Source organism: Antennarius striatus, chromosome 8, assembly GCF_040054535.1.
Source record: "Antennarius striatus isolate MH-2024 chromosome 8, ASM4005453v1, whole genome shotgun sequence".
Lineage (NCBI taxonomy): Eukaryota > Metazoa > Chordata > Actinopteri > Lophiiformes > Antennariidae > Antennarius > Antennarius striatus.
Genome location: NC_090783.1, coordinates 14490307 through 14515557, shown reverse-complemented (window position 1 = coordinate 14515557; position 25251 = coordinate 14490307). Strand labels below are relative to the sequence as shown.

Here is a 25251-nt window from a genome sequence, read left to right as displayed (position 1 = left end):
ACTTGCTCAGCTGACTATTGGCTTTTTTATTCTAAATAGGTCTATCTGTTGTAAACTTTTGTTGGCTTATTATTATTATTATTATTATTATTTTTTTTTTAATTTTATATACTGGTTTGAACCCCGAAGGGAAATTAAGAATGCACACTCTAGCTACTGATTACAAACGCATGCATACATATACATATATTTGTGAGTACAGGCCCCTGTATCACACACACACACATAGGGGCCTGTAGGCATGCAGGGGAGGTAGAGTGGCCGGCAGCTCCTCCTTGGTGCGCCTCAAATGAGCAATTTGTAAAGGGGACGGCACCTTGCTCAAGGGTGCCTCGGCAGTGCTCTGGAGATGAGCTGACACCTCCCACTGTCAGCTCACCTCCGGGTATTTTGGGGGGGGCGGGAGCGGGAATCGAACCGCCGATCTTAAATCATAGGACGACCTGCTCTACCGCCCGCTTTACCACTGAGCCACTGCCGCCCCAATTTTAGCACCCCGGTTAAAAAATTTTATATAAATAGATCACTTTGGTTTTTGTTCTTTGCTGTGCTTTTATAACATACAGAATACAATTGTAATACAATGCAAAACAACTGTATATGCACATGCTGATGTGGTGAAGCCAGTATTCGTACAAGACTGAAATACAAGAAAGGGCAATATCCCCTTAGTTAATAACTAAACAAGGCAAAACACAATGAATGTTTATTATTAAGCCCCCTGGGAATATTATTTAAATGACTTAAATCAGTAGGGTGTCAACAAGAATTAATCGAGAAGAGCAAAAAAGATTTGTCTGGACTTGCTTTAAATTGGTTGAAGACGTAGTGCACCAATAATCCAAGAAGACTCTTCAGTTCAATCAACCTTGAGCAAATCCAGTTGATTTTTTTTCTATCTTGATTCATTGAAAGCCTGCACTCATGAAAGATTTTTTTTTCCTGCACATTTTGCTGTTGCACACTCCAGGCCAGTTGTCGGCGGTAATGCGTCTATGTGTTGGCATACCAATCCATAAATAAGCATAAAAAAAGAATTGAAATTCAATTTCAAAATAAAAAGCTATAAAGAAAACAATCACGCATGTCGGGAGACTGTAAAGGTATTTATTGAATGTACTGTATTATGAACTAGGAAATGTTATGAAAGCGTTGGCAATGGCTCGTCCAGTTTGCCATTGTTAGTTCATTCTAACGGAGCTATGTGTGGGATCTAAATGGGACAAGGCGTTTTCTGGCCTCGCATGACAACGAATCTCAACAAATAGCCTGTACAGTGATGCATGAAAGATTTTTAATAGATATTTTTTATATAAATGGTATGTGCCAAGGCTTATGTCTGTAAAAAAAAAAACGACATGGGCATTTAAGGCTGCTTACCGGGTGCAAGATTCGGGACAGTTCGAAAAACTGGGTTTCGCGGGACAGCAAGTTAGTCCATCACGAAAGTATTTGGCTACACTTTACAGTGATAGCTGAGAAGTACAGACGGGTATAAAGTAATTCGTCAAAATGAACATGACGTATTGTTGTTATTTCGCTTTAATACAACGTTTGCAAATTATATTTAAAGGTCCCATATTATCCCTGTTATCATTCATTCATTGTCGTGGTGAGCTTTATTCTGTAATCACCGCAGCAGAACTACTTCCTGTCGCCACCGACGGAACACAGTGAACCGGAGCGGAGAGGCTGTCGGCTGAAAAGGATTTATTACTTACCTGTAACAAGAAAGACTCACGTCGTCTAATTTGCGGAAGGTAGGCATTGGATATAATATGTCCTCTGAGGCTGTACTGCAGTTTGCAACTGTTGATATATCTTCCTCTGAGTAGTTCAGGTTATCTAGCCATGCTAGCTACTGAAGACATCCAAAATGGCTGGTATATTATGTGTGGGTGTCTAGTTTGGCCCGCTGCTTTTTACGGTATGATTCGTTCATACAAATAAAGCATGAAATATGTCATATATTGTGGAACAGCATTTATCTCAATAAATCTTACCTAAGCACTTGGCAGATAGGTAGGCGATCAGGCTCATAGTGAAAATGATGTAGGTTCAGTTATGGCGCCTTGTCGCCAAATAAGCGCTTCAAGATGGAGAGAAATGAGGTGCTGGATTTGGGCATCGTTCAAGTTCAGCAAAAAAAGAACAAGCTCAGGTTATAGAGCTGCTTCTGTAACGAAGACCATGTAATGTATGGACATTTCTTGTTCTGGACATGGCGTGAATACCAGAAATTACCTCCTGCCTTCACTGCTACAAAAATATACAAGTACGGCTGCACAAATGCAATACTGATGGAGTTGTTAGTTGGAGGTCTACAGTATAATGAAAATCACGTTAAAACATATAAAATCCCCAATTTTGCAGCAGTAACATGGTAACTTCTAGCATTTCTTCGCCATCGGGCTAAAAATGTTAGCACTAATAAAACTTCATCTTAATGCATTTAATAGTGTTATATTTTGCTGTAGTTAAAAGTTGCATTGCCAATTGGAGCCAATTTCACTTCCTCAATCATTTTTGTTTATGGGGTACCTGTTTTGCTCCTCTGTGATCATTTTAGAGGTAGTAACAGTATCTAAATAGACTGAGATGGAATGTATCAGGCAAACAGAAGGCTTAAACCAGCCTGTAGTAGTTAATGGCCAACTGAAAAGAAGAAAATCCACCAAAAATGTATTTGATTTGGGAGACAGCCCAACATCTGGGAGCTTTTTATGTGATTAGAGAATGAAATCAGTCATGTAATGGATAAGGGGAATCTTTTTCCCACATGAATTCCATGCATAGTGCTACTTGATACATACGTTGAATCTGGAAGGTTGAATCTGAATCAACTGTACTTCTATTTAGGATTTGAAAACATAATTTCTCGTTAAAGGTCTTTCTTTGGATTGAACAGACTGGTGTTGAGTTTTAGATGTTTAAACACTGACAGTTGTGTAAGTCAAATGTTTGAAGTTCACTCAATTTGTGGAACACGTGTGCACTATTTAAACTCACATGCAGTGGTCTTATTATGCCCTTGTAACAAGATATTTTAGAGAAGGGATTCCATGTGTGGAAAGGGACCCAAATTATGACTCAGACTACCTTGGTCATGTGTTTTTGAGAGAAGCAGATGTTTGTAATAAATATAAAATACAAATATTCTGAGTTATATGTATCTCTTTTGCATCAATATTAAAAACAATGTTTTCTAGTGGTTAAATTACTTTGGAGCCTCCCCTTTCAAAAATAAGTTCATAACATGATTAGAGATCTGTTTGTTCACAACAATAAACATGTTGTGTCCTTAAAGTGGCATTTCAGCCATTGAATTTAGTGTTAGAGTAGGAAATTACCGTATTTTGCGCACCATTCCGTGCATCGTATAAAGAGGCGCAGTCAAAATTACGGAGGTTATTTCTGTACTTAAAACACCTTATTGTTCGGCGCATGCTAGAACAAGCTAATGGAAGCAAAACACTGTGGTTGAATTGTATTTTACTACATATTTAAAATTCAAAAAATACACTGACATTATTTCTAAATATGTTTTTTATTTTATTTTTTGAACAATCTGGCGCAGTGGCTCAGTGGTAGAGCGGGTCGTCCAATCTTCCATAGTTGGCGGTTCGATTCCCGCTCCCGCCCAAAAACACCCGGAGTGTGAGCTAACGGTGGGAGGTTTCAGCTCACCACTGGAGCACTGCCGAGGCGCCCTTGAGCGCGAGGCGCCCGTGAGCGCGAGGCGCCCGTGAGCGCGAGGCGCCCGTGAGCGCGAGGCGCCCGTGAGCGCGAGGCGCCCGTGAGCGCTAGGCGCTGTTCCCCTCACCAGCTGCTCATTTGGGCGCTCCACAAAGGGGCTGCCCGTCACTTTACCTCCCATTACATGCTTATAGGCCCCCTTTGTTTGGTTGTATTAAAGGGGCCTGTACACACTAATATGCATGCGTATGACTGACAAACTAGAGTGTGCATTCTCAATTTCCCTTTGGGGATTATAACAGTATATAAAATTTAAAAAAATATGTGGTAAATCCTTTGAAGTCTTCATCTTCGGTCTCTGCATTGAACAGCTCGGCAATTTCAGTGTTGCTGTCAGAGGCCATCTCGTTTTCAGGTGACGGCCCAGTAACGATGCCAGCTTTTCCAGAATCCATCGCTTCTGCTCGTCATCCAACTATGGCCTTGTTGCCACGGAAACTAAATTTCGTTTTCTTAACTTGGCGCAGATGATTCTCTTGCTTCCTCCACTTTTGAACAATAGATTCGTTGATTTTAAAGTCTCTCGCGGCTACTCTATTACCATTCGCAACCGCATAACTAATAGCCTGGAGTTTAAATTGCGCTTCGTAAGTGCTTCTTCACTGATGCCATTGTTGGGGGTCTTCAACCCCCCCCAACAAATGTGGTACCTCCCGGAGGTGTTCCGGAGGTAGCCTTGCTTCATGTTCTCTAATTGGTCTATCGCTGCTGGCGTACATAGTCACGTATTACATACTATGTCAGTGGAAAATGGCCGATCTTGCGGAGCGTTGACTAAAATCGCACAAAAACATTTTTACAGATATTGGATCTCAGTGTACACATGAGATGCTTCAGGTTAAGAGGAGCAGCGCTGCTTTTTGAGAAAATTAAAGGCTTTTAAGCTTGCATTATGGTACGCAAAATACGGTACATAGTGATATTTGAAAAATAGGATGATTATGGTTTGTGGTAATCCATTCTTTTGACACCTCAAAAACTAATGTTGTAATTTTAACTTCATTGAAGAGGAAATCAAATTATAGTTATAGCCCAGTTAGTTACAACTTAGTTTCAATAATTCATCATGTAATGTAAATGATCATTAATCATTAACCTAGTCATACCACCACAAACAAGTAGAATGTACAGATTTTGCGGTTTCATTATGAGTAGTTTACTGTTTGGTTTACTGCTTGGCATAACAAAATTATTAACAACCTGTTAGTCATAATATTTTCAAGAGCTAAAATCCTAAAGCAATAGACAAAGACCAAAAGGCAACTAGAAAATCCCATGTTAAATGAAGGAAAAGTGCCTACTTGTTTTCAAACATTTTGTAAATATGAATAAATGGTATACTAGATAGATAGATAGATAGATAGATAGATAGATATACTTTATTAATCCCGGAGGAAATTGCATATATCCACTGCTCAGGCATTACGTAACAAATAATACTGGATAAACACCAGGAGAAAAAGGAAACACTGACATCACAGGACATACCACAAGACATACATTACACTAACAGACAGGCACATGCAGCACTAACAGGACTTATTTACTAAACTATAACTAAAATATAAACAGTATAAAATTTAAAAATATTACAGTATTAAAATATAAACAGTATAAAATAAAATCTAAACAGTATAAAATTGAATTAAAATATAAAACAGTATAAAAAATAAATAAATACATTATATATATATATATACAACAGTATAAAATTAAATTTAAATTAAATTAAATTAAATTAAATCCATTTTCAACCCCGTGCTGACCTCGCCACCTCCCCCCCGTTCCTCCTGAGAGAGTCATTGTACCCCCTGATGGCACGGGGCACGAAGGAGGACCTCAGCCTATTTATTCATATTTAGTTTCTAAAAACTTTGGCTTGAATCATTAAGGATGACAGTTAATAAATTACAAATACAGTGCGCCCTCGTTACTTGCAGTTAATGCGTTCCAGGAACCGCACGCGAATAACGAATTCTGTGATACAGCGACAAACTATTAATCTTATTATTTATAGTAATTTAAACGTTTATGAACCCTTCCCATACTGATCTTAAACCACCTTATATCTGTATTATTTTTGCCCACACTCTTATCGACTGTTTAAATCACTTTTGTGTCTCATGGAAGTGCGTTGCGTTCCGAGACTCTCGGAACATAGCGCACTTCCAGATGCCATCAGCCAATAGAATGCACGTACGGTATCACTTGATTACCTACCAAAAATCCACGATGAGGTGAAGTCACGAGTGTTGATGCACAAATGCTCGAGAGCGCACTGTATGTACAAGCAACTAAACACCTTTTTTTTGGGGGGGGGGGTCCTTTCATGGATTGGACAGTCAAGGATATCTGACAGGAATTTTGTAAGGGAATTGACAGGAGGCAAAATCCCATTAGCAAGAATTAAAACCCCTGGCCATAACTTGGGGACTACAGCGGCATTACAGAAAAAGCACCCTCAAACCCCTGAATGATTTTGTAATGGCAATTAAATATTTCTGACAAACTTTTGCCATTTTTGTGGGAAAAAAACATTGTATACTGGGTAAACCTTCAAACAACAAATTCATGTCTGTACTAGTACCGGTAACAGCCCTTGTTCAGTTATCATGTCAAAACAACACAAATGTTGTATTTGATGAACTATAATGATTGATTTGCTATAAAACAGGACTGAAGGAAATCTCTCATTTTTCATTACTTGTTTTTTTTTAAGTTGTTCCCAGACATGGTAAGTGTGATTCATTATTTGCGGCTATTGCAATATCTGAATGTTACTTGTAGTGAATATTTCGGGAAAATAAGGGGTAAATTGCTTTGTTGTGTTGTGAATGCATTGGCTAACTGGCCTATGTTATAGTTGGTCAACATTGTTTCATAATTTTGAACATCCTTTGTAAGCCAGAAGGTGTTGTCCAAAAATATTTTTATGCATATTTTTTATTGAATCAGTTTTTTTGTGTAGTGTTACTTTGCTTTCCAGTCTTGAAAGAAGAATGGAGTGGGGTCAGCACAGGAAAGAAGTCTTGTGACTGACAGACTGAATTTAAAGAGAAAACAACACAAATACACACAACGACTGTGCCAGCTTGTACTAATAAAATACGTGGGGGAAGATTTCATTTGAAACATTTTTTAAATGAAAAACGCTTGATCATCTGTAATAGTATATTTCTGCTCTCCACCTCACAGCCTCGCTGTGTACAGAAACAGTATTTTGCATCTTGCTCCTACCCTTGGCTGGAGCCAAGTGCATCATTCTGTTGCCAACAACACCAGAGGACGCCATTTCATATTTGGAATTGTGACTTGTACTGCTCCAGTAACACCTCTTCAGTTTATTCAGATTGAGACGAGTGCAGATTGCTCTCCAGCAGTTTGCCATTCTACAAAGTATAACTGCGGGCGACCAGTGTCACAACTGTTTTGTAGTGGCATTGCATATTCACTTTACCTCTCTGAATAAGACGGCAGGCATCAGCTGCTGAATTTCACCTGGACATAAACAGCGAAACACACAACAGTGTGATCCTGACGCTATGTACCACCACCACTCACAACAGGGATCCCAGCCCTTTCCTAATGGACCCAGGCCTCCACATCGTCAACCAACTCCAAATCAGCATCAGAATCGCCCTGCATCTGGCATAACGTCACAAGTGATGGGTTTCCAGTTTCCTCGTCCCACTCAGTTACCTGATGAACTGGAATCTGCCCTGGCTATCCGTGGGGGTAGGGACATGGACCATCGTGTCATCGATCACCTGAGCCAATTAAACCAAAACCAGAACCAAAGTTCAGGTTCTGGGATTGGCCAACATGGTAGTTACAGCTCTACCCCAATACCACTCACTTCTGAAAATCAGCCTAGTCACCAGCAAGGAGTAGATTGGTCCAATTACCAGCCTCCAAATAAGCTTTTTGCTGGTCAACCATCTAATGCTAGCCACCTGCCCCAACGACACCAGGGGCCTCCACAGCAGCCGCAGAGCAGCCACACTGGAACAAGCAACCCTACCTGGACTGGCCCTGCAAAAGACTCACCGTCTCCCCAAGCACACCATCCCCATGGTGGTGGTGGGGATGGTCAGGGTCTATACACACCAGAGAGTGCAGGAAGCATCCTGGCTAGCTTTGGACTTTCAAATGAGGACTTAGAAGTGCTGAGTCACTACCCTGATGAGCAGCTAACCCCTGACACGTTGCCTTTTATACTTCGAGATATCCAAATCAACAAGTCAGGCAATCAGAAAACTATGGGTTCCACCTCAGTACCCTCTTTCTCACACATCCATGATGGGCCACTCTCTCCTCGTTCTTCTTCATTAGCACGTTCCCACTCCCCAGAAGTCCCAAGCCTTCTTACTGTTACACAGACAGCAGGAAAAGTAATTGACTATGGTCATGCCAGTCGATCAAAGGATGGTACAGATAACAGAGAGACTTTCAAAAGAGAGCAACTGTCCAGTGAAAGGACTGTTAAAATGTACCCAGCTCCATCATCCTCACCATCTCCAAAAGCAAATAAAAATGAAAGAAGGCACAGTCATTTGGAACACACAGAATCAAGTAAGCATGGAGACCAGGACTATCGCAGGATGAGTCGCGAGCATCGCAAGAGCAATCGGTCACCTGGAAGAGAATTTCCACCATCGTCTAAATCTCGTAACCTAGATTGTGACTACAGGCGTGACATACCCAAACCTAGACCTTCACCTGAAGCCAGGAGTGAAGCTTCCTCAAGACGGTCTCTCTCCTCTTCATCTGGCTCAAAATCAAATAGCAGCAAGAAGTTGCCTACCCCCATCATGATAAGTGATTTCTCAGCTGCTTCACCAAAGGTGTATCCCCATACCTGCTCCCTGTGCAACATTCCCTGTGATCAGGAAAAGGTAAGTGCTAACATCCCCTTCTAACATTCTCTAAAAGGAATACCTTCATATGTTAAAATTTAGACTTTTTTTTGACCAGATGAGTGACTCATCTTTGGAGTGCTCTGTCAGTAATTCACATTGACATGAGCTGAAATGTTATCCAATTGGCTTGTTTCAGGCAGGCAGTTTTCATGATTGGCCACAAACTGCTAGCAGACTTACTTTGAAGTGGCATCATGCTAGCTATTTTTCTCAATTCTGGTTACTGCTTATCATTGAGTTACTTGACTGGGTTTTCATAGACTTATCATTTTAGACCTCCACGTGGTGGCCAGAGGAGCTCAATGAACTATAACTTAAAGCATACAGATTCTGTATACATATGGCACCCATTACAAAGTTGTGTTGCAAATACATTGAAAAGACAATGATGCTTTTCTACAAAAGTTGTTAGGACCGTCCATCAGCCTGATGTGGTTATATACTGTATGTTGCCTTTAAGTTATCAGCCATGTTAAAAATTAGTGCAGGGAGGATATACCAGTCTCATAAGTCAATGCATAATTCAATTCAATGCATTCAAGCATTGAAGCATTTTTCTGAAGTATGCTGTCAGGCATCATTCATTAGTGTCATTAGTCCATTGGCCTACACCATATGAGACATAACTGTCTGATCAGGAAAAACAGCCACTTCATGTTTAGTTTAATAGGTTAACTGAAAGGTTCATGATATACTTTTTGTTAATATTGGACCAAGTCTGCCTTTTTCACTCTGTCAGTATCTGATAATAAGAATATTCTCTTGAAATTCACACTACTTTGACCTCGGGAGGGTGTCGGTGTAGGCTACCGGACTTGTAGTGTGTTCACAAAAACCCTAGTTTCCAGAGGGTGAGATCTGATCATAAATTAACATGTTTGTTGCTGCTATGACTGGTGGATTCTGAAGTTATGTCTGCCATCATATTTGCTGATATTGTGAACTGACAGTCATCTACTCTTCTTGATGCTTGCATTGAAATTGCTTGATTAATTTCAGGAAGCACAACTCAAAATATTTTCAGCAATTTTGTGTTGTGTGTTTGCAGTCCATTTCTTATGCTGCCAATGTGTTGTCTCACTGACGAAGATAAAGCATGTGGTTTTTTTTACCTGTGGGCTGCCATGTTTGATCAAATTAGGAAATACTGACTGCTCAGTAACTGATACAAAACAGTGGTGAGCAGAAAATCGAGGCTTAAAAAAATGAACTTTTGGTTAAAATAGATAGAAATATTACTTTGATGAGTGAAGATACAGTATTTACACTCCATTAAACATTTTCACATAACAACCATTTTAAGTTTCCAGGAGTCTTTCAATAACCAAATTATTTTTGTCAAACACTTTCAAGTAACAAAATTCATTTTATTTTTAAGAAGACACCTAAAGGACAAGGCAATGGGACATGGGGATTATGACCACATTAGGCAAGTGGTTTTTTTACAGGGAAAACATACAAGTTCATGTTCAAACAAAGACCTAACATTTTACATGGTAGAATACTGTACTTTAATGGTTATACTGCTTTAACCATAAACAAAGCAACATGATCATGGTAAATACAGACTTAAATGATTCTAATTTTGTTAAAACACTGAATAAGTCTGAACTTATGAAGAGTGGTTAAATTGCAAAATTAATTGATATTTTTATTCACACACACCTTAACATAAAAGAAATTGGAATATCTGTTTTAAAGATTTTAGTTGTTGTAAATAAGAACATTTTGTGTTAGCTGCATATTTACAACTGAATTTATAAGAACGTCTACAAGATACTTATTAAGAATGATTACCTGACTGGGAAATGCTAAATTTAAAGAGTTTAAACTCGTCAGCAGATTTGAAGTATAAAAAAAATACTTGCTTGGTTCAGCGTCAATGTTGAATAAACTCCTTTCGTCTTAAGAAAATCCAGTTGTTTCTGGAGTGGAGTCATTTTTGCTTCTGAAATTTGTGGGTTTACTGTACAGTTCATACAAAAGGTAAATAAGTTTTACTCTTTGAGTGCTTTGTAACTAGGCATGGGCATCAAAACCTGTTCCAAATTGGAGTAATTTCTAATGCTCAGATTCCATCCTAATCATGAAGTTTTCATTTTGATTCTGTTTGATGGTTCTTAAATGCAATTCACTCAAGTTCAGAAGGTTAGTTATGCAGTCTTCATCCTTGCAGTCCACACGTTGAAGTATCCTTGGGCAAAGTACTGAACCCTAAATCGCTCTTGTCTGAATGGTTACCATTTGTAATGAGGAAATTGTGCCTTGCATGGTACAAATGTCACCAGTGTATGAATATTTGTGTGAATGCTGGCTAGTGTTGGAAACCACTTTCAATGATCAGTCAGGCAAGAAAGAGGCTATATACTCCAAATACAGTTGTTTTACGATTTCCGCATTGGTGTGTCCGTAATTTCCTTACAGCTCAGACGAGCCCATCACGGGCCCACCATGGAGCACGGCAAACCACACTCAAAAGTATAATTTTATTTTTCCCTGAATATTCAATTTGTGATTGTCCAAAACTGCAATACACTGTTGTAAAATCAAATGCTTAAATGGTAAATAGCTTCTCGTAGCTGCTATTCTATTTTATAGCAACACCATAAGAACTAAATTTGTGAATAAAAATAATACATGACATTGAAACATATTGTTAGACAAAATGTGACATAACACAAACTTTGAAGCAAAGCCATCCTGCAGGACATTGTCGTGAAAAGAGATCCTAAAGTCCTTTGAAAGTTTTCGTCGTTTCTGTCTTTGACAGTTTTTGTATTCAAAATTTTCTACGGTGCAATACGTCAGCCACCCAGAACCAGGATCATATGGCAGAATCAATATTGTAATTTTTAAAATCTAGATGGTGCCCAACCCTAAATGTGATACAAAAGTAAATCTGTATGGTTAAATGCATTTGTCCTGATTTATCGAGTTGTTAATGATCATTTATTCATCTTAGTTTCTTTATTTTCATATTTGAATATATAGGTTTCTCCAAGTGACCCAATTACATGTCATGATATTGCAGAAGATAAGGTGGTCTTTATTTAAATTATTGTAAAATTCAAGATCTCAGCTTTCTCTTGGTTTATGTAAATTATTGTAAACTTGAATCAATGTGCTTTTCTTTATTTTTAACTAAATGGTTATATAGCAGAGGCAGTCATAGGAATTTTGTAGTTTGGTGAATGAGAATAGTGAAACCATTTGCTCTCTTCAAGCCATAGAATATTAGTACTGTAAATTAAATGACAACATTTGCAAAAATATTACTTAATCTTTTTTTTGTTATTTAAATTTTTTTTTGTCTGCAAGCAGTGGAAAGCATGAAAATTTATTCAAGAACAAAAGAAAGCATGTGTTTCTGCCTACCAAGGTTGATCTGGTCTCAAATGGACTGAGTATTTCTGAGTATCTGGTGCATTTTGAAAATGGTTTTGTTATGTATGTAGGGCTGTTGTATTTTTTTTAAAAATTTTAAGAACATAAAACATGCTAGATTAAATAATGGTTTTCTAGCTGAGAACCCATTCAAATGTGGTGGGAGTGGAGTGGATCTCCAATGCGTGATCTGTGTTTTGGGTACAAGTTAAGTTCCCTGACAGAACCTCCTTAAGGGATCAATAAAGTTCTACTCCACTCTCTACATTCACATGTGTACTTAGAGCAGCATGCTTTTGATTGGATCACTCAGGACAGATGTTGAAACCAAATCTCAATGTTCGGCCATACTGTGATCAAAGCGGTGAGCCCCAACTTTAAGTTCATTGCTATTCAAACCAAGTTAAAGAAATTAGTCCAGGGAACAAAGTTCCACTTTTTGAGGTTCTCTCTCAGTAATGTCCTTCACTATAGATAAACAACCTAATTTAGTTTAATCTTTTTTATTCAGTTTTTATTTTGGCCTTTGATGAGCATTGTTTCTATTTGTTTCTGATGACATTTCTTACTATTTGCTGTTTTTCTACAGGACTGGGATGATCATATTAATACAGTCAACCACACTGCTGCCTGCAGAGATCTGCGCAACAAGTGAGAGCATTTTTTAATGTGCTGTTAAAGCATCTTCACTGTATGTAACTATTACAGTTAACAGATACATTCTGAAAATACAGTATCACACACACACAAACACACATACTGCTGGTATTTGTTCTGGTGTTTACATGGCTGACATGCATTGGTGTCTCTCCCTGAAGATATCCTGACTGGAAACCAAATCTACCAAGGTAAGTTAAACTCTTGTCTTTCAAATTAGCACTTCTGTTGATTATCACTTTAAGGCAGAGGTTATTTTAGACTGCCAAGAGAGAGAAATCCAAAATTGTCAAGGCAATAGCATGAGCTACCCTTCATCAATTGTGAGGTGTCTGCTGTAATTTCATTATCCAAATGAATGCTGTCTTTTTATCAGTTGGCGTGGACAATATGGCGGCAGGGCTCCGTGGCATCCTAAAGATCGCTCTCCATCACTTTCAGTGTCTCAATCCCTCTCTCGTTCCCGTTCCCCAAGTCCTCTTCACAACAGAGAAAGGGCAAGCCTCCAACACCATAGGCCACATGGGAGGTCTTACTCACCCTACAATCACCCTCGCTACCAACGCTTTACAGGTAGACCACATGCTACACAGTGGGCACAAAGAACCGAAATGTAAAGCACACAAAATGATTTAGTTTGAAAGTATAAATTAGTAGAAACATGTCCTATGCTTGGTGCATGGGTATTATTGTCGTTTTTGGTATTGTTGTTTTCAGTTGTCAATATATTATTCATTAGTGTACATTGTGACTAGCAGAATACAATACAAAGCCTGTTATCATTATATACGTATATAAGATAGAGAGAAATCAAGAATAACACTCCTGTTGGTACAAGAAAATACAAGATTACATCCAATTTAATGTGCTGAATACTGTAATCATATGAAAACACACACCATACAATCAACCATATTATATCTGTTGATCAATAGACAATTAACCAATGTGCCATTGTTATTGCTTTTTTGCTGAGTAGCGACTGAACAGTATTCTGTAGAAATGTATCTTCACACTAGCAGTAAAATTCATGGAATGCATATTCAGTAGCATTAATTAATATGATTGCTGTCCTCCTCACTCGTGGCATTTCTATAGGGGGTTCCTCAGGCAGTTGGATGAAACGTTCACATGATGATTCAAACAGGTTGTCTGACCGACATCGCCCCTCTAAAGTGGGTCACAGTTCCAAACATGGACCACTTCAGCCCTCTACAAAAATTGTCAAAAACTTGACCAAGTGTGGATTGAAAAATTCGAAGATGGCCAATGTGAAGGCTACTGACACGGTAGGTGTTATCTTTTGTTGTCTCTAGGTTTGTAAATTCTTTCTATAAAAAAATAACAAGAATTGGCCCAGAGTCGGTAATAATTTGAAAACAAGGTTCTTGTTTTGTTTTTGTTTTTTTCCATTACTCTTTATCCATCGACTCCACACTGTAAGGATTTTGATGAGGGTGGAGTATAATACAAAAAAATTGAACCACAATATTCTTTGAAGTTTTTTGTTTTACTGCAAAGAACCCCGACGATAGACAATTTACTAGTGCGTGTGTAATTTACAATTTGCTATCATTAGAAAAAAAGAAGAGGAAATATACTTTATTGATCCATTTGGGAATTTTTTTTTGCCCACTTGTGCTTTCATATACACACACACACACACACACACACACACCTCGGCAGCTCTGGACCAGCAGGCCTTGAACCGGCCACCTTCCGGTCCCCACCCTAACATCTAGTGGACTGAGCTGCTGCTGCTTCAAGTATTGAAAATATATATATTTTTAGACTTTAGCATTTAATCAACTAGCAGTCATATATTGGTAGCCTCTGGCTGACTGAAGTTGTATTTCTACACAAACTTAACTGAACTGCTTGCTGTGGGTTTCTAGACTACCAAGCCTCCACCAGCCAAGAAGAAAAAGAAAATAGTGACTCCGACATCCCAGGATTCTTTTTCTGCAGATCGTTTGGTGTATCTAACAGGCATCCCAGATGATGCATCAGAACAAGAAGTTACTGACATGGTCAGATCCTTTGGCAAAATCAACAATGTGATCCTCATGCCATGCTCTGAAGAAGAAAGTGAGAAGGGCTTGGGGCAAAAGGTGCATCTTAATGTAATTATTTTGTTGTTTAAGAAAAACTAATAACAGGAAAATACGTACAGTATATTGTCCACTTAGAGGCAAGACGAATAAAAAAGCATTGTTTAGAAGTAGCAATGTAGCAGTTTAGTGCAAGGAAGTCTGACCAAGAAGTCTGTCTTACCTTATTTCATTCTGGAATCTTTGTGATTTATAGTAAACTGGCTTTGTGCCACAAGATATCATCATGGTATCTGCCATCCACAGCATTTTCCTTTTGTTTTCTCTGTTGCAGGCATCTGTATGCATGCTGATGGCTGGACATGCTCAGGCTCTGGCAAATGCCACAAATCTCTCCATTAGAGGCCAAAAAATCACTGCATCGGTAGCCAAGGAAAGTATAAGCATCCTGAAACTTGTTGAAAGCATGTGAATCATAGAATACAAGAAGTGGTCACAAACTTTAATTTTTCTACATTGTATTTCAATTTAAGAAGAAGCAATTATTAATATCGAGATTAATTCAAATAGAAGATGTTGCCACTTCTCAACTACATAGAGTGTATGTGTGTAATTTGAATCTTATATACAACATGTCGTTTGTTCACAATAGAAACCTGAATCTGGGAATTCTTCAGATGCTCCCAACAGGTCTGTCACGCTTCTCATTGTCTGTTCTGTTTGATAAGCCGATATTCCGCACACTCATCTTGCTTTGACTGAATGGAATCTCTTTCCAGGAAACCAAGTCCTGGACAGGACAAAGTTGCTCCTGAAGAAGACTCTGGTAGGTCAATAATGTTAGGACACAGAATTACACTGCAATTAAATGTAAACCTTTTAAGATATAAGTCTATCAACCTATAATATTAATATCTCAACTATATTTGATTAATTATGTTGAACACAACCAGTTTGATAAATTAAGGTCATGTAGACAGGTTTATTTGATGCTGTGCTCTTAGAATGAGGTTGCAGTATTGTGATAACATTAGGTCAAGTTGCATTTGGGCCCAATATTCTCCCCTCTCCATCTAGTCGCTGTAGGAGGTGAGGCTGAAGGGAGGACTGCTGATGAGGTATATACCCATGCACTTATTGTGAAATCTAAATAGCAACATTCAGAAAAAGTTGGTTAATGGTTTGGTGGCACATTCTGCTGTGCACATATTTCCACTCAGTAATGCATAGATTTGTTGTAATAGTAATTGTGATCTACATTATAATGGAGATTTCATTTAAAATTAAATCTGAAAAATCATAACAAACTCAGTGATGAATAACTATGCGTTTTATTCTTAACCCAATACAATGCCTTCCACAGAAAGGCATAGTGTTGATCACAGGACTTCCTGAAGGCGGTTGGTCAGAAAATGACATCATCAACCTGGTTCAGCCCTTCGGAACTCCCTGTGACATCATCTTAGCAAGTCAAATTGGAAAGGTGGGTGATCAGACACTTAAACCTCTTGCATAAAGGAATTATGTAACAGCAGAAATACAAATTTCCTTCTTACCCTGTTCATTTGTTCAACATGGACGAGCACAAGCCTCATGATGCCAACTTGTTGTCTGCATTCACTGTGTATGCTGGCAATCCACAACATTGAGGCATGAGGAACATATACTGTATTTCCATATATCTCCAGTTTAGCAGTCATCTTCTGTGCTTGTTCTATATTTTCACTTGATCTTATCCTTAATTCTATTATTCAGAACAGAATTTAAACAGTGTATATTTATTCAAAATCAAACTTTTTAACAAATCCCTCTAGTGCTAAAAACAAAACTTTGAGTAAATGCTCCAAAACTGAGGTACACACAGATTGTAAAAAAAAAAAACAAGTATGGTTCTTAAATTGTTATAGGTTGTTTTCTTATTGTTTCTGGATGATTGTTTTGATGCTTTCATGATACAACAATCAGAGAATCTTTTGTTGTGCATAGGCCCTTGTGTCAGTGTTGGATAGAGAGACTGCTCAGGAAATGGTGAAAATCAACAGCTTTATTCCCATGAAGATCAATGACTGTGAGCTGAAGATGATTCATGTCAAACAGTCCATCAGTTTCACGACACCGGTAGGATTCTCATAAAGTCTCGATCTACACAACATGGAGCTTTTTCACGATCTGTTGCTGCTTGATATTGCACTTTTGTAGTCGTACTTGTGTTTTTGTGATCCCTCGTTACTCGCAGTTAATGCGTTCCAGGACCACCAGCAAAAAGTGAAATTCTGCAATGTAGCGACAAACTATTTATTTTATTATTCACGGTAATTTAAAAGTTTATGATCCCTCACCATACTGATGTTAAACCACCTTCTATCTGTATTAGCTTTTCCCACAATCTTATTGACTGTTTAAAGCGCTTCTAAGTGTTTCTTTAATATTCGGAAGTGCTTTGAGTCTCGGAACGCAGCCACTTCCGGATGCTGTCAGCCAATAGCATGCGTGTACAGTATCACGTGACTACCTGCTAAATATCAGTGATGTAGTGACACATCTTGAAGCGCGAATTAGCGAGGTATTACTGTACTTTTGTATTAATTTTGTATTGTCTTTGTTTTCTGTTTTCTGTTATAGAAGTGGCCCTTGAGCACAATTGATAATCAAATCTATTTTCACAGGTGGCTCTCTACAATCTTCTGGTCGAATCTGTGGACCCATTAGTGAGTATTCTTTCATTTGGGCACAGTACCTTTTGCAATTTTTGGTCTTGATGCAGTTTTGCACTGCAATGGTTAGGACTATTGACGATGATACATGGGACACATATAGAAATCTTCCAGAATAGGAATCTACAGTATATGTGAACTCTTTCAAAAGAGAAAGAGAAAGTTCTTCTGAACTGGAGACATGGTACCCCAGTGCACGTGTTTCTCCGTATCATGAAGATCTGCTTTTCAGAATGCCAGGAGTGTGATTTGTGTCACTCTGAAGTAAATGACATGAAATGATAGCAGTCACTTTTACAATCTTTCATTGCCCTGTCAATAGTGTAATTGTATCCATTGTCTCATTAGTGCTGAAATGGTCCTTTATGTCCTGCAGGAGAGTTCTGTTCCAGTAGGCTGGAGCAGTCTGGTGGTGATCAATAATGTTCCGAGCACACCTACTGGTTCCTCTGAGGTCCAGAAACTTGTGCAACGATTTGGTACTGTCATCAAGACACTTGTGCTCAACAGTATGGTGAGGCTGCTCTTCTGTCAAGATGCAAACATCCCTTCAGTCCTAAATATGTGTACTTCTACTTTAATCAATATCCTGAGTTAAAAACGATTCTCTTCATCATCGTCTCTTCATCGTCGTCAAAGAAGGAGAGGAGGAAAGTGTTCGCAGGAAGAGAGGAACGCCAAGAGTATAGAACTGAGAGTAGGGATGATGAATGTTGGAACTATGACAGGAAAAGGTAGAGAGTTGGTTGACATGATGCAGAGGAGGAAGGTAGACATACTGTGTGTCCAGGAGACCAGGTGGAAAGGTAGCAAGGTTAGAAGTTTAAGAGCAGGGTTCAAGTTGTTCTATCATGGTGTAGATAGGAAAAGAAATGGAGTAGGAGTTATTTTAAAGGAGGAGTTTGGTGGGAATGTCCTGGAGGTAAAAAGAGTGTCGGATAGAGTGATGAGTCTGAAGCTAGAAATTGAAGGTGTGATGCTCAATATTGTTAGTGGGTATCCTCCACAGGTAGGATGTGAGCTGGAGGAGAAGGAGAAGTTCTGGTTGGACTTAGTGATGCAGAGCATACCTAGAAGTGAGAAAGTTGTCATTGGTGCAGACTTCAATGGACATGTTGGTGCAGGAAACAGAGGTGAAGAGGAGGTGATGGGCAGGTTTGGTATCCAGGAGAGGAACGCAGAAGGACAGTTGGTAGTTCACTTTGCATAAAGGATGGAAATGGCTATAGTGAATACTGTCTTCCAGAAGAGGCAGAAACATAGGGTGACCTATAAGAGTGGTGGTAGGAGCACACAGGTAGACTACATCTTGTGTAGACGGTGTAATCTGAAGGAGATCAGTAACTGCAAAGTAGTGGTAGGTGAGAGTTTAGCCAAACAACAGAGGATGGTGTAGGATGACTCTGGTGAGGAAGGTGGAGAGGATAAAGGCAGAGCAGTGGACGAAATGGTGGAAGCTGAAAAGGGAAGTGTTGCATGACTTTTAGGAAGGAGTTAAGACAGGCTCTGGGTGGCAAGGAGGTGCTTTCAGATGACTGGACAACTACAGCTAATGTGATCAGGGAGACAGGTAGGAGAGTACTCGGTGTGTCATCTGGAAGGAAAGTAGATAAGGAGTATTGGTGGTGGACTGAGGAGGTACAGGAGTGTATACAGAGAAAGAAGTTAGCGAACAATAAGACGGACACTGAGAGGACTGGGGAGAGTAGACAGGAGTACAGAGAGATGCTGCGTAAAGTGAAGGTAGAGGTAGCAAAGGCCAAACAAGGGGCTTATGATGACTCGTATGCTAGGTTGGACAGTAAGGAGGGAGAGACTGATTTATTCCGGTTGGCAAGACAGAGAGATAGAGATGGGAAGGACGTGCAGCAGGTTAGGGTGATTAAGGATAGGGACAGAAGTCTATTGACAGGTGCCAGTAGTGTGATGGGAAGATGGAAAGAGTACTTTGAAGAGTTGATGAACGTGGAAAATGAGAGAGAATAAAGACTAGAAGAGGTGACTGTTGTGGACCAGGATGTAGCAAAGATTAGTCTGGATGAAATGGGGAGGGCACCAAAGAGGATTAAGAGTGGAAAGGCAGTTGGTCCTGATAATATACCTGTAGAGGTTTGGAAGTGCCTAGGAGAGGTGGCAGTAGAGTTTCTGACTGGGTTGTTCAACAGGATCATAGATAGTCAGAAGATGCCTGAGGAATGGAGGAGAAGTGTGCTGGTGCCCATTTTTAAGAACAAGGGAGATGTGCAGAGTTGTGGCAACTACAGAGGAATAAAGCTGATGAGCCATACAATGAAGTTAGGGGAAAGAGTAGTGGAAGTTAGACTAAGGGCAGAAGTGAGCATATGTGAGCAGCAGTATGCCATCCATCCATCCATCCATTCTCTTCCGCTTATCCGGGGTCGGGTCGCGGGGGCAGCAGCTTAAGCAGGGAAGCCCAGACTTCCCTCTCCCTAGCCACTTCATCCAGCTCCTCCGGGAGAATCCCAAGGCGTTCCCAGGCCAGCCGGGAGACATAGTCTCTCCAACGTGTCCTGGGTCGTCCCCGGGGCCTCCTCCCGGTAGGACGTGCCCGGAACACCTCACCAGGGAGGTGTCCAGGAGGCATCCTAACCAGATGCCCGAGCCACCTCATCTGGCTCCTCTCGATGCGGAGGAGCAGCGGCTCGACTCTGAGTCCCTCCCGGATGGCCGAACTCCTCACCCTATCTCTAAGGGAGAGCCCGGACACCCTACGGAGGAAACTCATTTCGGCCGCTTGTATCCGGGATCTCGTTCTTTCGGTCACGACCCATAGCTCGTGACCATAGGTGAGGGTAGGAACGTAGATCGACCGGTAAATCAGGAGCTTTGCCTTTCGGCTCAGCTCCTTCTTCACCACGACAGACCGATACAGAGTCCGCATCACTGCAGACGCTGCACCGATCCGCCTGTCGATCTCCCGTTCCATTGTACCCTCACTCGTGAACGAGACCCCAAGATACTTGAACTCCTCCACTTGGGGCAGGATCTCATCCCCAACCTGGAGAGGGCACTCCACCCTTTTCCGACTGAGGACCATGGTCTCAGATTTGGAGGTGCTGATTCTCATCCCAACCGCTTCACACTCGGCTGCGAACCGTTCCAGTGAGAGTTGGAGATCACGGCTTGATGAAGCCAACAGCACCACGTCGTCTGCAAAAAGCAGAGACGCGATACTGAGGCCACCAAACCGGACACCCTCAACGCCTTGGCTGCGCCTAGAAATTCTGTCCATAAAAGTTATGAACAGAATCGGTGACAAAGGGCAGCCTTGGCGGAGTCCAACCCTCACTGGAAACGAATCCGACTTACTGCCGGCAACGTGGACCAAACTCTGACATTGGCCGTACAGGGACCGAACAGCCCTTATCAAGGGGTCCGGTACCCCATACTCCCGAAGCACCCCCCACAGAACCCCCCGAGGAACACGGTCGAACGCCTTCTCCAAGTCCACAAAACACATGTAGACTGGTTGGGCGAACTCCCATGCCCCCTCAAGGACCCTGCGGAGGGTGTAGAGCTGGTCCACTGTTCCACGGCCAGGACGAAAACCACACTGCTCCTCCTGAATCCGAGATTCGACTTCCCGACGGACCCTCCTCTCCAGAACCCCTGAATAGACCTTACCAGGGAGGCTGAGGAGTGTGATGCCCCTGTAGTTGGAGCACACCCTCCTGTCCCCCTTCTTAAAAAGGGGGACCACCACCCCAGTCTGCCAATCCAGAGGCACTGTCCCCGAAGTCTACGCGATGTTGCAGAGGCGTGTCAACCAGGACAGCCCCACAACATCCAGAGCCTTTAGGAACTCCGGGCGGATCTCATCCACCCCCGGGGCCCTGCCGCCGAGGAGCTTTTTAACTACCTCGGTGACCTCAACCCCAGAGATAGGAGAGCCCGCCTCAGAGAACCCAGACTCTGCTTCCTCATGGGAAGGCGTGTCTGCGGGATTGAGGAGGTCTTCGAAGTATTCTCCCCACCGAGTCACAACGTCCCGGGTTGAGGTCAGCAGCTCCCCATCCCCACTATATACAGTGTGGATGCTGCACTGCTTCCCCCTCCCGAGACGCCTGATGGTGGACCAGAATCTCTTCGAAGCCGTCTTGAAGTCGTCCTCCAAGGCCTCACCGAACTTCTCCCACGCCCGGGTTTTTGCCTCAGCAACCACCAAAGCCGCATTCCGCTTGGCCTGCCGGTACCTATCAGCTGCTTCAGGAGTCCCACAGGCCAAAAAGGCCCGATAGGACTCCTTCTTCAGCTTGACGGCATCCCTTACCGCTGATGTCCACCAACGGGTTCTGGGGTTGCCGCCACGACAGGCACCGACCACCTTACGGCCGCAGCTGCTGTCGGCCGCCTCGACAATGGAGGCGCGGAACATGGTCCACTCAGACTCAATGTCCCCCGCCTCCCCCGGAACGTGAGTGAAGTTCTGCCGGAGGTGGGAGTTGAAACTCCTTCTGACAGGGGATTCCGCCAGGCGTTCCCAGCAGACCCTCACAATACGTTTGGGTCTGCCAGGTCGGACCGGCATCTTCCCCCACCATCGGAGCCAACACACCACCAGGTGGTGATCGGTTGACAGCTCCGCCCCTCTCTTCACCCGAGTGTCCAAGACATGCGGCCGCAAGTCCGATGACACGACCACAAAGTCGATCATCGAACTGCGGCCTAGGGTGTCCTGGTGCCAAGTGCACATATGGACACCCTTATGTCTGAACATGGTGTTCGTTATGGACAGTCCGTGACAAGCACAGAAGTCCAATAACTGAACACCGCTCGGGTTCTGATCGGGGGGGCCGTTCCTCCCAATCACACCCTTCCAGGTCTCACTGTCATTGCCCACGTGAGCATTGAAGTCCCCCAGCAGAACGATGGAGTCCCCAGTGGGAGCACTCTCCAGCACCCCCTTCAAGGACTCCAAAAAGGGTGGATACTCTGAACTGCTGTTTGGTGCATACGCACAAACAACAGTCAGGACCCGGCCCCCCACCCGAAGGCGGAGGGAGGCTACCCTCTCGTCCACCGGGGTGAACCCCAATGTATAGGCGCCAAGCCGGGGGGCTATAAGTATACCCACACCTGCTCGGCGTCTCTCACCATGGGCAACTCCAGAGTGGAAGAGAGTCCAATCCCTCTGGAGAGGACTGGTACCAGAGCCCAAGCTGTGTGTGGAGGTGAGCCCGACTATATCTAGTCGGAACTTCTCAACCTCACACACCAGCTCAGGCTCCTTCCCTGCCAGAGAGGTGACATTCCACGTCCCAAGAGCCAGCTTCTGTAGCCGGGGATCGGATCGCCAAGGTCCCTGCCTTCGGCCACCGCCCAGCTCACAATGCACCCGACCCCTATGGCCCCTCCCACAGGTGGTGAGCCCATGGGAAGAGGGACCCACGTTGTCCTTTCGGGCTGCGCCCGACCGGGCCCCATGGGTGCAGGCCCGGCCACCAGGCGCTCGCCTTCGAGCCCCACCTCCAGGCCTGGCTCCAGAGGGGGGCCCCGGTGACCCGCATCCGGGCAAGGGAAAACGTGTGTCAATGTTTTTTGTCATCATATGGGGTCTTTGAGCAGTACTTTGTCTGGTCCCTCACCTAGGACCTGTTTGCCATGGGTGACCCTACCAGGGGCAGAAAGCCCCAGACAACTAAGCTCCTAGGATCATTGGGACACACAAACCCCTCCACCACGATAAGGTGACCACTCAAGGAAGGGGCAGCAGTATGGTTTCATGCCAAAAAAAGAGTACTGCAGATTCAGTATTTGCTTTGAGGATGTTGATAGAGAAGTACAGAGAAGGCCAGAGGGAGCTGCATTGTGTTTTTGTAGATCTGGAGAAAGCTTATGACAGGGTGCCCAGAGAGGAACTGTGGTATTGTATGAGGAAGTCTGGAGTGGCAGAGAAGTATGTTAGAGTGGTGCAGGACATGTCTGAGGATTGTAAGACAACGGTGAGGTGTGCTGTAGGTGTGACAGGTGGAGGTGGGACTGCATCAGGGATCAGCTCTGACCCCCTTCTTGTTCGCTATGGTGATGGCCAGACTGACAGACGAGGTTTGACAGGAATCTCCATTGACTATGATGTTTGCAGATGACACTGTGATCTGCAGTGAGAGCAGGGAACAGGTGGAGGAGAAGCTAGAGAGGTGGAGGTTTGTCCTGGAAAAGAGAGAAATGAAGGTTAGCCACAGTAAGATGGAGTACATGTGTGTGAATGAGAGGGACCCAAGTGGACGAGTGAGGTTACAGGGAGAAGAGATCAAGAAGGTGGAGGATTTTTAAGTACTTAGGGTCAACAGTCCAGAGTAATGGGGAGTGTGGAAAAGAGGTGAAGAAGTGTGTACAGGCAAGATGGAACAGGTGGAGAAAAGTGTCAGGTGTGATGTGTGATAGAAGAGTTTCAGCTAAAATGAAAGGAAAGGTGTACAAAACTTTGGTGAGACCAGCGATGTTGTTTGGTCTACAGACAGTGTCACTGAGGAAAGGCAGGAGACAGAGCTGGAGGTAGCAGAGATGAAGATGCTGATGTTCTTTTTGGGGGTGACCAGAAAGGATAGAATCAGGAATAAGTACATCAAAGGGACAGCACATAGAATAAAAAAGCCTTTATTGTCACTATACATGATATAATGAGATTTGTGTAAAAGGTTTTGGAGATAAAGTCAGAGAGGCCAGACTGAGATGGTTTGGACATGTCCAGAGAGATATTGGTAGAAGGATGTTGAGTTTTGAACTACCAGGCAGGAGGCCTAGAGGAAGACCAAAGAGGAGGTTTATGGATGTAGTGAAAGTGGACATGAAGGTAGTTGGTGTGGGAGAAGAGGATGCAGAAGATGGGGCTAGGTGGAGGCAATTGATTCGCTGTGGCGACCCAAGAAGGGAAAGCCGAAAGGAAAAGAAGGAAGAAAAACTATTCTCTTCATATCTGATAAATTGCCCTTACATCTTTTTCTCACATGCTTTTCATCTGTTGTGTTTCTGATACTCAGGTCATTTGTGAGATGGCAACAGCAGCCATGGCCCTATCTGTTTACAAGCGCTTCCAGACCTTCCCATGCATCATCCACAACAATCCTCTGATCTTCTCTCGAAAGCCTGACCCCAAAGTCAACATCCAGAATAAAGTCTTTACATACTTGGATTCATCTGAGGTCAGTAGCTTTAATGACTAACTACCAACAGTCATGGTTATGAGTTACTGAATTGTTTACACTATAAGGCACACTTAACAGCCTTCAATTTACTCAAAAATATTCGGTACCCCTTTTAACCAGGTGTGCCTTGTGTGTGCAGTGAGTTCCAAAATCTGAAAAAATGTTGTGCAAATTTAGTAAGCGCTCCGCTTGACTGACTGACTCGGACCATTTCTCGCCAACATAGGGACGTAGTACGTACACCAAGTATGCTGGCAGCGATAAATCATTTAAACATTATGTAAAGCTACTTAAAGTACTATGCTTAGCTCCCCCAGGCTTCTGGTGGGTAAGTTTACCATACCATATATGACCATATCTAAGAAGAAGATGTTGCCGAATAAAAGATTCCAACTAGTCATCACTGAGACCAATCAAAAAGACTGGATGGATAAGGAGAAAATGAGAGAGGGGCGTATCTAAAAAGAGACTGTTTTGTTTTTTTTACGCATCACCGACTCTGTTGATCTGAAACTTCATTCGCTCCCATACAACGGCTACTGTGAAAAACAAATGAAGCAAATTAATTTGGAACTCGCCATCACTCTGGGAGGATTAAAAAAAG

The 25251-nt window shown here is 42.2% G+C and overlaps 1 protein-coding gene across 2 annotated transcripts in view; it reads left to right on the top strand.

The window, feature by feature from the left end:
- The first annotated feature begins 1647 nt into the window (after positions 1-1647).
- LOC137600396 (zinc finger protein 638-like) overlaps positions 1648-25251 on the top strand; it is a 30671-nt gene continuing 7067 nt past the window's right edge. The window contains exons 1-16 of one of the 2 annotated variants that reach the window (XM_068322004.1): positions 1648-1760; positions 6952-8651; positions 12649-12710; positions 12878-12907; positions 13093-13289; positions 13815-14005; positions 14612-14839; positions 15102-15200; positions 15420-15457; positions 15547-15593; positions 15845-15885; positions 16131-16250; positions 16754-16885; positions 17434-17475; positions 17858-17995; positions 24483-24644. In XM_068322004.1, the coding sequence (XP_068178105.1) occupies positions 7299-8651; positions 12649-12710; positions 12878-12907; positions 13093-13289; positions 13815-14005; positions 14612-14839; positions 15102-15200; positions 15420-15457; positions 15547-15593; positions 15845-15885; positions 16131-16250; positions 16754-16885; positions 17434-17475; positions 17858-17995; positions 24483-24644 (2880 nt within the window). In that variant the 5' untranslated portion in view covers positions 1648-1760; positions 6952-7298. The remainder of the gene's footprint in view (positions 1761-6951; positions 8652-12648; positions 12711-12877; positions 12908-13092; positions 13290-13814; positions 14006-14611; positions 14840-15101; positions 15201-15419; positions 15458-15546; positions 15594-15844; positions 15886-16130; positions 16251-16753; positions 16886-17433; positions 17476-17857; positions 17996-24482; positions 24645-25251) is intronic. The other variant, XM_068322005.1, reaches the window with a different exon arrangement.